This window comes from Geotrypetes seraphini, chromosome 7 (genome assembly GCF_902459505.1).
Source record: "Geotrypetes seraphini chromosome 7, aGeoSer1.1, whole genome shotgun sequence".
In the NCBI taxonomy this organism is placed as follows: Eukaryota; Metazoa; Chordata; class Amphibia; order Gymnophiona; family Dermophiidae; genus Geotrypetes; species Geotrypetes seraphini.
The window spans coordinates 44,386,864-44,402,690 of record NC_047090.1 but is presented as its reverse complement, the minus strand read 5'-3'; the positions used below and the strand labels follow the sequence as shown (position 1 = coordinate 44,402,690).

The 15,827-nt window shown below is 43.5% G+C and overlaps 1 protein-coding gene across 1 annotated transcript in view; it reads right to left on the bottom strand.

Annotated features, from left to right (window-relative positions):
* WNK1 (WNK lysine deficient protein kinase 1) overlaps nucleotides 1-15,827 on the bottom strand; it is a 538,182-nt gene that overhangs the window by 248,329 nt on the left and 274,026 nt on the right. Inside the window, 1 exon segment of the mRNA XM_033953429.1 lies at nucleotides 906-1,481. Within this exon segment, the coding sequence (XP_033809320.1) occupies nucleotides 906-1,481 (576 nt within the window).

Below are 15,827 nucleotides of genomic sequence, written 5' to 3'. Positions count from 1 at the left end.
GACCCAAGTGTGACATCCCTGAGGTCGGACAGACCCCCGAAAGGGGCCCCCCAAGCTCTGTCCGGCACCACACAGGGACAAGAAATTCCAACAGGCCTACACTAACCAAGGGAAGCCTGGCAACAGCTTACCACACCTACTGAGACAGAGAAGACTGGTCAGATTAGGGGGAAGCACAGCTATTTGTATTGCAACTAAAGGTTTTTGTCTCAGTCTCCACCTGCTGGTCATGGTGAGGTATTACCCATCAGTGAAACTATTAGTCTGGAGAGGTGCTAAAGAACATGTTTTTAGCGTAAACTTTTTAATCTTTTTATTTATTGTGACCTGCTGAAATTAAGGTTGAGTGGAATATACATGTGCTAAATTAAGTTAAATATTCCAGAAACAATAAATCCTGGACTATGGGAACCATTGCAGCTTGAGGCTAAGAAAATGCCTCCTTAAAATGTCACCCTCAGCACTTTTCTTTTGCTGGCAGGGACCAACACAGGATCAGTATAGATCTTATTTTCTCCCATCCCGGGCCTGAAGGCATCATCTCTGTACTAGATTTCATCCCAATTAATTGAAATCCACACCATAACTCTTAAAATATAAGAAACTAAGACCACCCTGTCTTGTATTCCCCTCCAAGTTTCTTAAACAGTATTTATCATCCTCATTTCACCAATTATCCTGTCAGGAAATCCAAAATGTAGTAAATAGAATCCATGATCCCACCCACAACACAGGTAAAAAATGGAAATCTATTCCAAAATTGAATTCCACAGTACCTTTCTTCTAATAACATTGGTTATTTATGCTTTTCAAAGTAAAATCATTTCAAGCTTCATAACTTGTCCATAAGATTTCCTCTCTCTCTAGCAATGTAAATGCATACACAAAATGCTTCCAACACTTACTTCAATGGATGACTGCGGATGAGATGTAGATGAGACCTGCTGAACTACTGGCTGGTGATGTAGAACCTGTCCTACAACAGTACTCAGAGGAACACCAACTGCTGGTTGGGGCACTTGAACCTGTCCTCCAACAGCACTCATAGGAACGCAAACTGCTGGCTGGGAAGCTTGAACCTGTCCTCCAACAGCATTCACAGGAACACTGACTGCTGGCTGGGGAGCTTGAACCTGTCCTCCAACAGCATTCACGGGAACACTGACTGCTGGCTGGGGAGCTTGAACTTGTCCTCCAACAGCACTCCCAGGAACACAGACTGCTGGCTGGGGAGCTTGAACCTGTCCTCCAACAGCACTCCCAGAAACACCAACTGTTGGCTGGGGAGCTTGAACCTGTCCCCCAAGAGAACTCACATGAACCAAAATATTTGGTTCTAACTGGTAGCCTTGTTGAGTCACCAGGTCTGTGGACATGGAAGGTGAAAGGACTGTAGATGAGACACCGATGGGGGGCAATGCCAAAGAAGAAGCAACATTAGTATCTCCCAAATATTGTGGTGGGATTTGAGGAGAGAAGCCCTGAGACAAAAATTAAAAAGTAGCGTTAACAAATTTGCAACATGCAACATAATAAAGGCAATTTAAACCATTTCTGTAGATGCTCAGGGAAACGGGCTTTTATTCTCTTTAAAGAGGTAAAAGTAAATGTGTAGGTCCTTTATACTTACATTTGCAGCATGGAGGAAGTGTTTGAAGACCAATCTTCAACTGATACATTTATTGAATTCCAACAATTCAAAATCAACACTTTTCTACCAACTGATTTTTTGCTCTTATATATCCCACCACCAATGCGACGGGATATCTTTGACTCTTTACAGTCACTATTATTTGATTTCAATTCATCATCAAATAATGCAATACTACTTGGTGACTTTAATATCCATTTAGATGACATATCTAATCCTTTGACAGAAGAATTCTAAGAATTAATTTCTAACTTAAATCTTATTTCTCTGATTAATGCACCAACTCACTCACTCACCAACTTCCACAACCTTGAACGAATCTATTTCTAATCTCAAAATTACCCCTGTCCCATGGTCAAATCACTCACTCCATCACCTTGAATCTTCTTTTTAAATTTGTTAAGAACAACTACTACTCAAAATCAATCGCCTATCGTGATTATAACAAAATAGAACTTTCCTCCATAACAACATTTAACTTAAAAATAGAAGATTTTTGTCTCTTACCAATTGACGAACAAATTAAAGTACTGCCACGGAAAACTTAATGGGAAAACTAGCCCCATTATGTACAAAAGTTATTAACCATAAGAAAAGAAGAAATCCTTGGTATACAGAAGAACTTAATCTAATTAAAAAACAACTTAGGGCATTAGAACGGAAATGGAGAAAAAATAAGTCACAAGAAAATTTGAACAATTATCATACTATAAAACCAAAATAAATTTAGCAAAAACATCCTTCTATTCTAAAAAAATTGAAAATGCTAAAAACTCCTCTGCCCTCTTCGCCATTTTAAAAAAACTTAGTTCCAAAATGTATAGAAAACCCAGAATTAGTAAATATACCAAAAGCACAAACATTAGCAAACTACTTTGTAAGCAAAATATATAAAATCAGAGATAGCATTAAAGCAAAAAGTAACCATAATATAGATATAGAACAAATCTCCATTTTACCCATTTCAAAATGCACTAATTTTCAAATACCATCTTTAGAGGTCCTTAAACAACTATTACAAAGTATTAACATCAAAGGCGTGGATCCATATTCTGTTTCTCCATCCTTTTAAAAACGTTTCTTTCCTTTCTTTGGACCATTTATTAGGTCCATGATTGAAAATAGTTTAACAACCGGCATTATGCCAAAAGAATGGAAAGAGGCAATCATCCGGCCAATAATTAAAAATCATAAAGATCCAATCTCATCGGAATCAAATTATCGATCAATTGCTAACTTGCCATTCCTCTCTAAGCTAATAGAAAAAGTTGTTTTCAATCAAGTAAACAACTTCATTGAGAAAACTCATATATTACATCCCAACCAGACCGGCTTTAAAACCAATTATTCCACAGAATATTCAATGATAGGTCTTACAACTAATATTCAATACTACTTAGATCAACATAAATCAGTGCTTCTAATTTCACTTGACCTCTCGGCAGCTTTTGATACCATCGATCATCATCTACTTCTTAAGAGACTATCTGACATTGGTATCTCAGAACAAGTTCTTAAATGGTTTAACTCATACTTTCAGGACAGGTCATCTAAAGTTATTTTCAATGATACTTCATCAAATAATTATATAAACTCGTATGGTATCCCTCAAGGTTCAATTTTGTCTCCTCTCCTATTCAATATCTTCCTAGCTACACTTCTTACGTTAAATCAATCCATAGGTTTTTCATCTTACGCATATGCAGATAACATCCAGCTTATTCATCCATTAAATACCGGCGATTCCAATGAGATAATGAATATAAATAATAAGTTAACACAAATCACCCAATGGTTAAAAGACAATATGCTATCCCTCAACCCATCTAAATCTTCAATAATGTTCCTGCCATGGAAAAAAGAAATTACATTTGAAGCAAAAATACTTTTGGACAGTTTTCCATTACAAAAAGTAACAACAACCAAAATATTGGGAATATTAATAGACCACAAGCTATCCTACCACGATCAGATTAGCTCTGTAGTTAAGAACTGTTTTTACAAACTTCGTCTTATTAGATCTCTAGCTAAACTTTTAGAACCTAAAGCTCTAAATATCTTAATTCACTCTCTAATAATTTCTAAGCTTGACTACTGCAATACATTATACCAAGGCATAACACAGAAAGAAATACGAAGGTTACAAATTATACAAAATACTGCAATAAAAATTATTACCCATTCTAAAAAATATGATCATGTCACACCTCTTCTGCAAAATGCATATTGGCTACCAATTTTACATAGAATAACATACAAAATTGCGTTACTTATATTTAAAATTCAGAAAACTAATACTCCAATATTCTTATATCGGTACTTAATACCTTATTCCCCTGCTAGATCTCTTAGATCAGCAGATCAATATTTAATAACTATTCCAACACTGAAAGTAATAGGCACTAGAAGAAATACAACCTTATGCTATTTTTGGACCTCAGCTCTGGAACAAACTTCCTATTTTCCTACGTGCCGAAACCTCTCTAGTAGAATTTAAAAGGAATTTTAAAAGCTATCTTTTATAAAGATGCATTTGAACCTTAAATTAGATAATTTCTTTTTTTTCCTTCCTATACCTTTCCTGATGTTGTTCCTCCCTAAATGTTATTTCTTTTTTTTTTTTAAACAAATGTAATTTTATCCTTGTACCGTATTTTCGCGGATATAACGCGCACCCGTGTAAAACGCGCACACGGGTATAGCGCGCAGAAATCACAATGATATGTACAAAAACTTTTGTATACCGCGCTCACGGGTATACCGCGCATGATGCCCGACGCTCCTTTCGCCCGCCCTGACTTTCCGTGCGCTGTCCCGACTCTCCGTTCACCCCCCCTGACTTCCGTGCACTGCCCTGACTTTCCGTGCGCTGTCCCGACTCTCCGTTCACCCCCCCTGACTTCCGTGCACTGCCCTGACTTTCCGTGCGCTGTCCCGACTCTCCGTTCACCCCCCCTGACTTCCGTGCACTGCCCTGACTTTCCGTGCGCTGTCCCGACTCTCCGTTCACCCCCCCTGACTTTCCGTGCACTGTCCCCCCTTGAAGTCCTGTCCCCCCTTGAAGGTCTGTCCCCATCCTGAAAGCCTGATGCTCCCCCCGACGTCCGATACATCCCCCCCCCCCCGGCAGGACCACTCGCACCCCCACCCCGAAGGACCGCCGACTCCCCAACAATATCGGGCCAGGAGGGAGCCCAAACCCTCCTGGCCACGGCGACCCCCTAACCCCACCCCGCACTACATTACGGGGAGGAGGGATCCCAGGCCCTCCTGCCCTCGACGCAAACCCCCCCCCCCCAACGACCGCCCCCCCCCCCCCAAGAACCTCCGCCCGTCCCCCAGCCGACCCGCGACCCCCCTGGCCGACCCCCACGACACCCCCACCCGCCTTCCCCGTACCTTTGTGTAGTTGGGCCAGAAGGGAGCCCAAACCCTCCTGGCCACGGCGACCCCCTAACCCCACCCCGCACTACATTACGGGCAGGAGGGATCCCAGGCCCTCCTGCCCTCGACGCAAACCCCCCTCCCCCCCAACGACCGCCCCCCCCAAGAACCTCCGACCGCCCCCCCAGCCGACCCGCGACCCCCCTGACCCCCCCACCCCCCTTCCCCGTACCTTTGGTAGTTGGCCGGACAGACGGGAGCCAAACCCGCCTGTCCGGCAGGCAGCCAACGAAGGAATGAGGCCGGATTGGCCCATCCGTCCTAAAGCTCCGCCTACTGGTGGGGCCTAAGGCGCGTGGGCCAATCAGAATAGGCCCTGGAGCCTTAGGTCCCACCTGGGGGCGCGGCCTGAGGCACATGGTCGGGTTGGGCCCATGTGCCTCAGGCCGCGCCCCCAGGTGGGACCTAAGGCTCCAAGGCCTATTCTGATTGGCCCACGCGCCTTAGGCCCCACCAGTAGGCGGAGCTTTAGGACGGATGGGCCAATCCGGCCTCATTCCTTCGTTGGCTGCCTGCCGGACAGGCGGGTTTGGCTCCCGTCTGTCCGGCCAACTACCAAAGGTACGGGGAAGGGGGGCGGGGGGGGTCGTGGGGGTCGGCCAGGGGGGTCGCGGGTCGGCTGGGGGGGCGGTCGGAGGTTCTTGGGGGGGACGGTCGTTGGGGGGGGAGGGGGGTTTGCGTCGAGGGCAGGAGGGCCTGGGATCCCTCCTGCCCGTAATGTAGTGCGGGGTGGGGTTAGGGGGTCGCCGTGGCCAGGAGGGTTTGGGCTCCCTTCTGGCCCGATATTGTCGGGAAGTCGGCGGTCCTTCGGGGTGGGGGTGCGAGTGGTCCTGCCGGGGGGGGGGGGGGGGATGTATCGGACGTCGGGGAGTGGGCCGGGCAAGAGGGCTTGGGCTCCCTCTTGCTCCGATCGTGGATGCGGGTGCGGGTGGGAGCGCGTGCGAGCGGTCGTTCGGGGTGGGGGTGCGAGCGGTCCTGCTGGGGGGGTGAATCGGGCGTCGGGCGGGGTGGGAACTATGTTTAAAAACTTTTGTATACCGCGCTCACGCATATAACGTGCGAGGGGTATGCGCGGTACGTAAAAACGCGTATAACGCGCGCGTTATATCCGCGAAAATACGGTACTCCTAATGTATTTTTTATCGTCTATAGATATGTTTTATGTCTATTGTCCAGAGCAAACAAACCAAAACTGCAGACTTGTACACGGTGCAGGCAAATTTTATTTTGACAAATAAATCTTAACTAAAAACCTTTTACCAGACAGGGGACCCAACACGGTCCGTGTTTCGGACAACCTTCATCAGGGGTCCTAATAGGTACAAATACAATATTAAAACAACCATATAAAAATTAAGATAATAAAAGTGCTATATATGAATATTGTATGTTTTGATGATCCTACTTATATTTAAGATAGGTGTTTGGGAAAAAGAATTATAGATGTGTGGAAAGAAAAAATGGGTAAAGAAAGAAAGGAAGAGAGAAAATTCATGCATAGTAAAAATGTATACATAAATATAAAAATATTTGAATTTAAAATGCATAAACATGTTGAATGTTAAAAGCAAATGAATATAGAGTGAGACCAAGATTAACCAAGTTTGAGAGAAAGGGTGAAATGTAGAACAATATAGGAGAAGGTAAATATCCTTGAAATGTGATAAAGATAGAGAACAAGAATTAGAAAAAGAGGAAAATAGAATTATATTATAAATAATCAATACATACCATGGTAATAAAGGTAAAAAGAAATATATCACAAAAAGAAGCCTGGAAAAATAGCTATCAAGGAACATAAAGAAGAGACATATAAACATGAAATAATCTTAAACATATATCATAAATAAGAGTAAATAAATGAATAAGAATAAACAAAACTAAACAAAATATAACATACAACTTGGTGATAAGCAAACAAACATCATGAATTTCTATATAAATTTTTCCAGTAATTTAGAAACCAACGATACATATCAAGTGATGTCTGTAATTTACAATAGAAAACAACACAGCCAATAGACAATTTGAAATGCCCACCATATTAAAAATGTAAATGGTGTAATAATGCTTAGCGTTTTTTGATTTATGTGGTAACCTTCTTTGATTACAACTGCAGGGTTAAGAATCCTTTGGAGCTAGCCCTAAATTTATAAATTTACATCCTTGTTTGGTATTTCTTTTTTGCTGCATTCAATTATTTAAAGTATTATTTTGCAAATAGCCTTTGGGGAGCCCTTTTATATCTTACACCATTTACATTTTTAATATGGTGGGCATTTCAAATTGTCTATTGGCTGTGTTGTTTTCTATTGTAAATTACAGACATCACTTGATATGTATCGTTGGTTTCTAAATTACTGGAAAAATTTATATAGAAATTCATGATGTTTGTTTGCTTATCACCAAGTTGTATGTTATATTTTGTTTAGTTTTGTTTATTCTTATTCATTTATTTACTCTTATTTATGATATATGTTTAAGATTATTTCATGTTTATATGTCTCTTCTTTATGTTCCTTGATAGCTATTTTTCCAGGCTTCTTTTTGTGATATATTTCTTTTTACCTTTATTACCATGGTATGTATTGATTATTTATAATATAATTCTATTTTCCTCTTTTTCTAATTCTTGTTCTCTATCTTTATCACATTTCAAGGATATTTACCTTCTCCTATATTGTTCTACATTTCACCCTTTCTCTCAAACTTGGTTAATCTTGGTCTCACTCTATATTCATTTGCTTTTCACATTCAACATGTTTATGCATTTTAAATTCAAATATTTTTATATTTATGTATACATTTTTACTATGCATGAATTTTCTCTCTTCCTTTCTTTCTTTACCCATTTTTTCTTTCCACACATCTATAATTCTTTTTCCCAAACACCTATCTTAAATATAAGTAGGATCATCAAAACATACAATATTCATATATAGCACTTTTATTATCTTAACTAGTCTTTAAGCCCGTTACATTAACGGGTGCTAGAACATATGTGTGTGTGTCTGTCTTTTTTTCTCTCTCTCTCCTTAGCCGCTTTCTTTCTTTCTGCCTTTCTTTTTCCTTGGCTGTCCATCACCACCCCTTGCCTGTTCCCCCTGTCCATTTTCCCTTCCTTTTACCTCCACTGTGTCCACCACCACCCCTTCACTGCTCTCCTTATGCAGCAGCAGCCCTTCTCCCTTTGTTTTACCTCCCCCCTGTCCAGCAGCACCTCTTTCCTTCTCCCCCTGTCCAACATTAGTCCTCCGTTCTTTTTTCTTCACCTCCCCTGTCCATCAGCATCTCTTTCCTTCTCCCCCTGTCCAGCAGTAGGCATCCCTTCCTTTTTTATCCTCCTTCCTCCTTCTTATCCCTATGATACTCTTACCTTGCTCTGCCCCTGATCAGAGGTTCCCGACAGCTGCCCAGTTGCACCCATTGGAAAAGTTCCCACTGCCGCATCCCGCACCCCTCCTGACGCGGCTCCCGCTGTCCTTTCTGTCTGTCTCTGTCCCTGGCCCCCTTATCTCCCTGACCCTGTGTCTTTCTTCTTTCCTTTCTGTCTCCCTTCCTCCCTCTGTCTGTCTGTCCAAAGCAGCATTCCATCCCCCTCCCCCCACACCAGTTCCCTGTGCACCTGCCCCTGTGTCTTTCTTATTTTCTTTGTGTTTCCCTTCCTCTCTCTGTCTGTCCAAAGCAGCATTCTATCCCCCTCCCCCCACACCAGTTCCCTGTGCACCTGCCCCTGTGTCTTTCTTATTTTCTTTGTGTTTCCCTTCCTCTCTCTGTCTGTCTGTCCGTCCAAAGCAGCATTCCCTTCCCCTCCATTTCCCTCCCCCCCCCACCAGTTCCCTGTGCAGCAGCATTAGCGTTTCCTCTACCCCCCCCCCCCTGTCCCTTCCCCTTCCCCTTTCCGCGGGCCGGACTACAAAGGTGGTGATTCCAGCAGCGCTTTTATCAGTCTCCACACGCTGCTTCGGGCCCTTCTGCCCTGATTTACTCTGGCACGTCCCTGATGACATCATCAGAGACGCGGCAGAGCAAATCAGGGCAGTAGAAGGGCCCGAAGCAGCGTGTGGAGACTGATGTACACGCTGCTGGAATCGCCATTCGGGCCCGCGGGAAGAGAAGGGGGTGGGCGGCAAAGGCGAAACGGAGATCGGCGGCGGCGACAGGAGAAACGGAGAACGTCGTCTGGCTGCGGTCCGGCTTGTGGAGGCGATCGGGTGGTGACGTATTCGCGCGCATGCGCACTCCTTCGGCCACAGACCTACAGCGCACGGAACACGCAAATAGGACTGCGCATGCACGAGTTAGCCTTTTATTATATAGGATTTTTATATGGTTGTTTTAATATTGTATTTGTACCTATTAGGACCCCTGATGAAGGTTGTCCGAAACACGGACCGTGTTGGGTCCCCTGTCTGGTAAAAGGTTTTTAGTTAAGATTTATTTGTCAAAATAAAATTTGCCTGCACCGTGTACAAGTCTGCAGTTTTGGTTTGTTTGCTCTGGTCTGTTTTTTCACTGCAGACGGAGTTGGACCTTTGGTTCTTTTGTTGTTATGTCTATTGTCTAAATGATTCATTTATTTCCCCAATTTTATTTTTGTTATACGCATTGAAAATATTTGATATTGCGTGTAAATCAAAATTTCAATAAACTTGAAACTCAAATTAATATTTAATTTTCAAAGGTAGGCATGTAATTTCTTCTGAAAAAGTACCTGCATAACTAGCTGGTATAAATTTGTACAGATATTTTTCCTTAGATATCTTTCTAAATGATTTGTACTGCCAAAATTAAGTATGCATGTGTTGTCCCTGGATTTTACACCTATCCTGCTAGACTTAAAATTATCCCCAATACTAGTAAATAAAGTCAACAAAACAAGTCATGATTGCCAGCAGGAAAACAGTTGGCAAATGTTGTACAGTGTATAAATCCTGAAGATGCGGAATACAATTTGCAACACACTGAATATCTTGTCAGTGGTTTTAAATACTCCTGAAAGAATTAAGAACATAAGAAGTTGCCTCCGCTGAGGCAGACCAGAGGTCCATCTTGCCCAGCGGTCCGCACCCACGGTGGCCCATCAGGCCTAATTGCCTGAACAGTGTCCTGACTGATTTTGTAACTGCCTCTAATCCTCTAGTCCTATCCCTATAACCTACCTCTACTCCTATCTGTACCCCTCAATCCCTTTGTCCTCCAGGTACCTATCCAAACCTTCTTTGAAGCCCTGTAGCGTGCTCCTGCTTATCACATCCTCCGGTAGCGTGTTCCATGTATCCACCACCCTCTGGGTGAAAAAGAACTTCCTGGCGTTTGTTCTAAACCTTCCCCCTTTCAATTTCTCCGAGTGCCCCCTTGTACTTGTGGTTCCCCATAATTTAAAAAATCTGTCCCTGTCTACTCTTTCTATGCCCTTCATGATCTTGAAGGTTTCTATCATGTCCCCTCTAAGTCTCTGCTTTTCCAGGGAGAAAAGCCCCAGTTTTTTCAGTCTGTCAGTGTATGAGAGGTCCTCCATACCCTTTATTAGCTTAGTTGCTCTTCTCTGGACTCTCTCAAGTACCGCCATGTCTTTCTTGAGGTACGGCGACCAGTACTGGACACAGTACTCCAGGTGTGGGCGCACCATTGCAGGATGACTTCCTTCGTCCTGGACGTGATACCCTTCTTAATGATGCCCAACATTTTGTTTGCCTTCCTTGAGGCTGTGGCGCACTGCGCCGACGCCTTCAATGATGTCTGCCATCACTCCCAGGTCTCTTTCAAGGTTACTCACCCCTAGCGGTAATCCCCCCATTTTGTAAGTGAACATCGGGTTCTTTTTCCCTACATGCATGACCTTGCATTTCCCTATGTTGAAGCTCATTTGCCACTTTTTGGCCCACTCTTCCAGCGCTGTCAGATCTTTTTGGAGATCTTTGCAGTCCTCCGTGTTTTCAACCCTGCTGTATAGTTTGGTGTCGTCCGCAAATTTGATAACCTCACATTTTGTTCCTGCCTCCAGGTCGTTAATAAATATATTGAAAAGGAGCGGTCCCAGCACCGACCCTTGCAGAACTCCGCTCGTGACCCATTGCCAGTCTGAGTAATGGCCCTTTACTCCAACCCTCTGTTTCCTGTCCGCCAGCCAGTTTTTGATCCATCGATGGACCTCCCCTTGCACCCCGTGATTCCATAACTTCCTTAGCAGTCTTTCGTGTAGTACCTTGTTGAAGGCTTTTTGGAAGTCAAGGTAAATGATGTCTATAGATTCCCCTTTATCCACCTGGCTGTTTACCCCCTCAAAGAAGTATAATAAGTTTGTGAGGCATGACCTGCTCTTGCAGAAGCCATGCTGGCTCGGCTTTAGCTGCCCAGTGTTTTCGATGTGTTCCCAGTTGCTGTCTTTAATCAGCGCTTCCATCATCTTTCCCGGGACCGAAGTCAAGCTCACCGGCCTGTAGTTTCCTGGGTCTCCCCTTGAGCCTTTCTTGAAGATGGGCGTGACATTTGCTATTTTCCAGTCTTCCGGAAAAGATTTGAATTCCATGCAGTTTAAAATTCTATACATTATCTAAATACTGTATAACTACTGTTTCTGAACAGTAATTAGACTTCTAAACTGAAAATATCTTATTTCAAAATGCAACATTTAAAAATTTTGGGTACAGATTTTCCCTGGGAGTACAGTTAGTTTGTATTTAATTTGTATTGCACTGATTGAAAATGAATAAAGAATTTTTAAAAAAAATTTCTGGCTTTCAATGATTTTTTATTCAACAATCAACTGAATCTAAGAGGAGTCTGGAGATGCAGGCGGTGTTCAAAGTTGTTAGTATAAATATAGACAACTGAAAAAAGTTGGTGCTTCCTGCAATTTGTCTTGAGCCTAGCAGACCAGGCAATGAAAATACATGAGATCCAAAACTCCCTTAATTATAAAGCTGCAGATCATAACTCCCCCTCCATGTATATATACACATTGTTCCCTCTCCTTCAATACTCTGTGTCCCCTTTCAGATTATTCCCCCAGTACACTCCTACCTCAAGCCATCCCCCTTCAACATTTTATCATCTTCCATGTTTCAAGTTTCCAAGTTTATTAGGGACTGTATTGGATTTGTTTGTTCGTTTGCTTCTTAATAAACATGTTTTAAACAAAAACAAAAACAAAAAAAGTCTAAGTGGTTTGCAAAACTAAATGGGGAAAGGGTGTGTAAAATTGAGACAGGACAGTGAGGGAGGAGGGTTAAAACTACAATATTTAAAAGAAAAGGGGGGAGGCAAGAACATGAGGGTTCACTCTACTACATTTCATGGAGAAGAAAGAAAAGTCAGCCATAGGCATCTTGGAAAAGAAAAGTTTTGAGGTCTATCTTAAATGTGGTTAAAGAAGATTGGAGCCTAAGATGAGCTGGGAGATTAATCCAGAGTTCTGGTCCTTGAACAGCAAAAGTAGAACAGATTATTTCTGGAACTATTTCACAGAATGAACTGAGAATTTTTGAATAAGGATCTGAGAGTTCCTGATGGACAGTGGGAGGTTAGAAATTTGACTAAGTAGTGAGGGGTATCACATTGTTACCTCCTTCATTTCTACTTCACTGCACACCACAAGCACCCTTACTCATTTCTTCCCCAGCTCATCTCTTCTACACAAACCCCTACCTTCTGATGTACCTGTTCCTCCACTCCATCTCATCTCTCTCTCCATACCATGGATACTTTACCACAGGAGTGTCCAACCCGCAGCCCACTTGCGGCCCCGCTCGAGGATTGAGGGCGATGCAGTGTTTTTCTCTGCTACCCACGGGGGTTTACCATCTTGCCGGCTCCCTCCTCCGTCTTGCTGCAGCGTTTGCTCAAAGCCGCAGGCAGCGGATCCTATGTGCCTCTTGCGGCTGACCCGGAAGTATTCTCTCCAATGTCGTGACTGTCGATCAAATCGGGAAAGATTCCGGAGGACTGGAAGGTGGTGAATGCTACGCCGATCTTCAAAAAAGGTTCGAGGGGGGACTCGGGAAACTACAAACTGGTGAGTCTGACCTCGGTACCGGGAAAGATGGTAGAGGCGCTGATAAAGGACCGCATCATTGATCACCTTGACAGACACGGGCTGAGGAGGACCAGCCAGCATGGTTTCAGCAAAGGCAGATCTTGTTTGACAAACTTGCTGCAATTCTTTGAGGGAGTAAACAGGCAGATAGACAAGGGCGACCCAGTCAACATTGTATATCTGGATTTTAAGAAGGCATTCGACAAGGTTCCACATGAACGACTACTTAAGAAAATTGCGAGCCATGGAATCGAGGGTGAAATACTCATGTGGATTAAAAACTGGCTGGAGCATAGGAAACACAGTGGGAGAAAATGGACAATACTCGGACTGGAAGAGCATCACCAGTGGGGTGCCGCAGGGCTCGGTGCTTGGACCCGTGCTCTTCAACATCTTTATAAATGATCTAGACATTGGTATGACGAGTGAGGTGATTAAATTTGTGGACGATATGAAGTTATTCAGAGTAGTGAAGACACAGGGGGACTGCGAAGATCTGCAGCGTGACATAATCAGGCTCTAGAAATGGGCATCGACATGGCAGATGAGGTTCAACGTGGATAAGTGTAAAGTGATGCATGTCGGTAACAAAAATCTAATGCACAAATACAGGATGTCCGGAGCGGTACTTGGAGACACCTCCCAGGAAAGAGACTTCAGAGTTCTGATAGACAAGTCAATGAAGCCGTCTACACAATGCTAGGAATGATAAAGAAGGGGATCACGAACAGATTGGAGAAGGTTATATGCCGCTGTACAGGGCCATGGTGCGCCCTCACCTGGAGTACTGCGTCCAGCACTGGTCGTCGTACATGAAGGACACGGTACTACTCGAAAGGGTCCAGAGAAGAGCAACTAAAATGGTTAAGGGGCTGGAGGAGTTGCCGTACAGCGAGAGATTAGAGAAACTGGGCCTTTTCTCCTTCGAAAACTTCTGGGGCATAGAAGGGAGAGAGGGAGAAGGGCATGAGACTTGAGAGGGAGGGAGCACAAACTTAGGAAAAATGATGGAAGGAAGAAGGGAGGGGCATGAACTTAGGACACAGAATGAAGGGAAAGATAGAGGGGAGCATGAGCCAAAAGATGGAAGAATGGAGGGAGTGAAGGAAAGAGATGCAGAGGTGAGATAACAGAAAAGGAGAATTGAGCGTCTGAGAAAGGGATAGAGATGGTGCAATTGGGGAGATACAGAAAGAGGAGCAGAGAGAGGAGGGACGGAGACAGAGAGAAAATTATTGGGCATGGTGGTGGGAGAGGAGTGAGATAGAGATGCATGGGCACAGAGAGAAGGGGGAGAACATGCTGGGCCGAGGAAGCCTCCTGGACTTTTTTTTCGGGGGAGGGTATTAAAAGAAGTGCCAGATTAGGCGTGGGGGAGAGCTTATGGGACCAGAAACAGAGGACAGAGAGAGAGATGGTGGGCAATGGTCTGAAGTTGGACTTGGGGTGGTGTGGAGGAAGAGGGAAAGAGATACTTGAAGGGAGAACTGTTGGGAAGAGAAAGAAAGAAATGGTGGACCTGTGGAAGGGGTGCAGGTAGGCAGGGGGAGAGATGGGATGGGGACAGTTGGGAAGAGAAAGAGAGAGAAGTTGGATCTGGGGATGGGAGAGAGGGAGAAATGTTAGGCCTGTGGATGGAAGGCAGAGATGCAGCATCTCTCTTTTTTTTTCTCCATTTCATTGTTCAGCATCAAGGAGGGAAGAAGAAAAACAGAAAAGAGAGGGAGCAAAATGTTGGACCATGGAGATAGAGGAGGAGAGATGGAACCATGGAAGGGCAGGAGGGAAGAGAGCTGGGATAAGATGATGCTAGGGGATGGAAAGAAAGGGACAGGGAGTTATATAGCCTGACCAGTGGAGAGAGGGAGGGGGATTCTGAAAGTGGTGAGCCATGTGGATGAGGTCAAAAGGGAGATGACAAGATAATTAAGAGAGCAGCTAGTACAGTGGTAGAAATGTGGTAATGGGGAGTAGATATAAGGGAATAGGAGGCTGGGAAACGAGTGAGATGGGAAATGGGAGAGCTAGGGACTGAGAGAAGATGGAGAATTAAGAGGTAGCTGAACATTGAAAAAGAAGAAGGGTGAGAAAGAAGGCAAGATTTAAGTGGACGTTAAGAAAGCTGAAAAAGAAAACTCAGGCATAAGAAGGAAATGGAATGAGAGAAGAGGAGAAAAAAATAGACAGCAGACACTGGAAAGAGAATTAGTTGAAGATAGACAAAAATCAGAAAGAGAAATTGGGACCAAGATGATGGAAAAACAAAACATCCAGACAACAAGGTAGAAAAAATTATTTTATTTTGAATTTATTAACTAGAATATGTTAGCTTTGGAATATGTGCATCACAATTATTTTTGTATTTAGGTGTAGTCATATACAGCTGATTTGGGGGAGGGACTGGATCCCAAAATTAGTGGATGGGCACCAAAGTTTCTCCCTGCCTGAGTGCAATTTATAAATACTTTTTTTTTGGGGGGGGGATCCCATTCAATTGCAACAATTTTTGTTAGTTCGTGAACAGAAGTGAGATTTCTCTTTCTTTTTCTTTCTCATTCATTCTTTACTGAGAAAATAGGGTAGGTATGTCCATGTCCTAAATATAGTAGGGAATGATTTGGGTTCTTTGGAATTCAACCCATTTCTTTGTTTTTCCTTCAAATTTAGTTGATAAATGAGCAACACGTTTTCCCC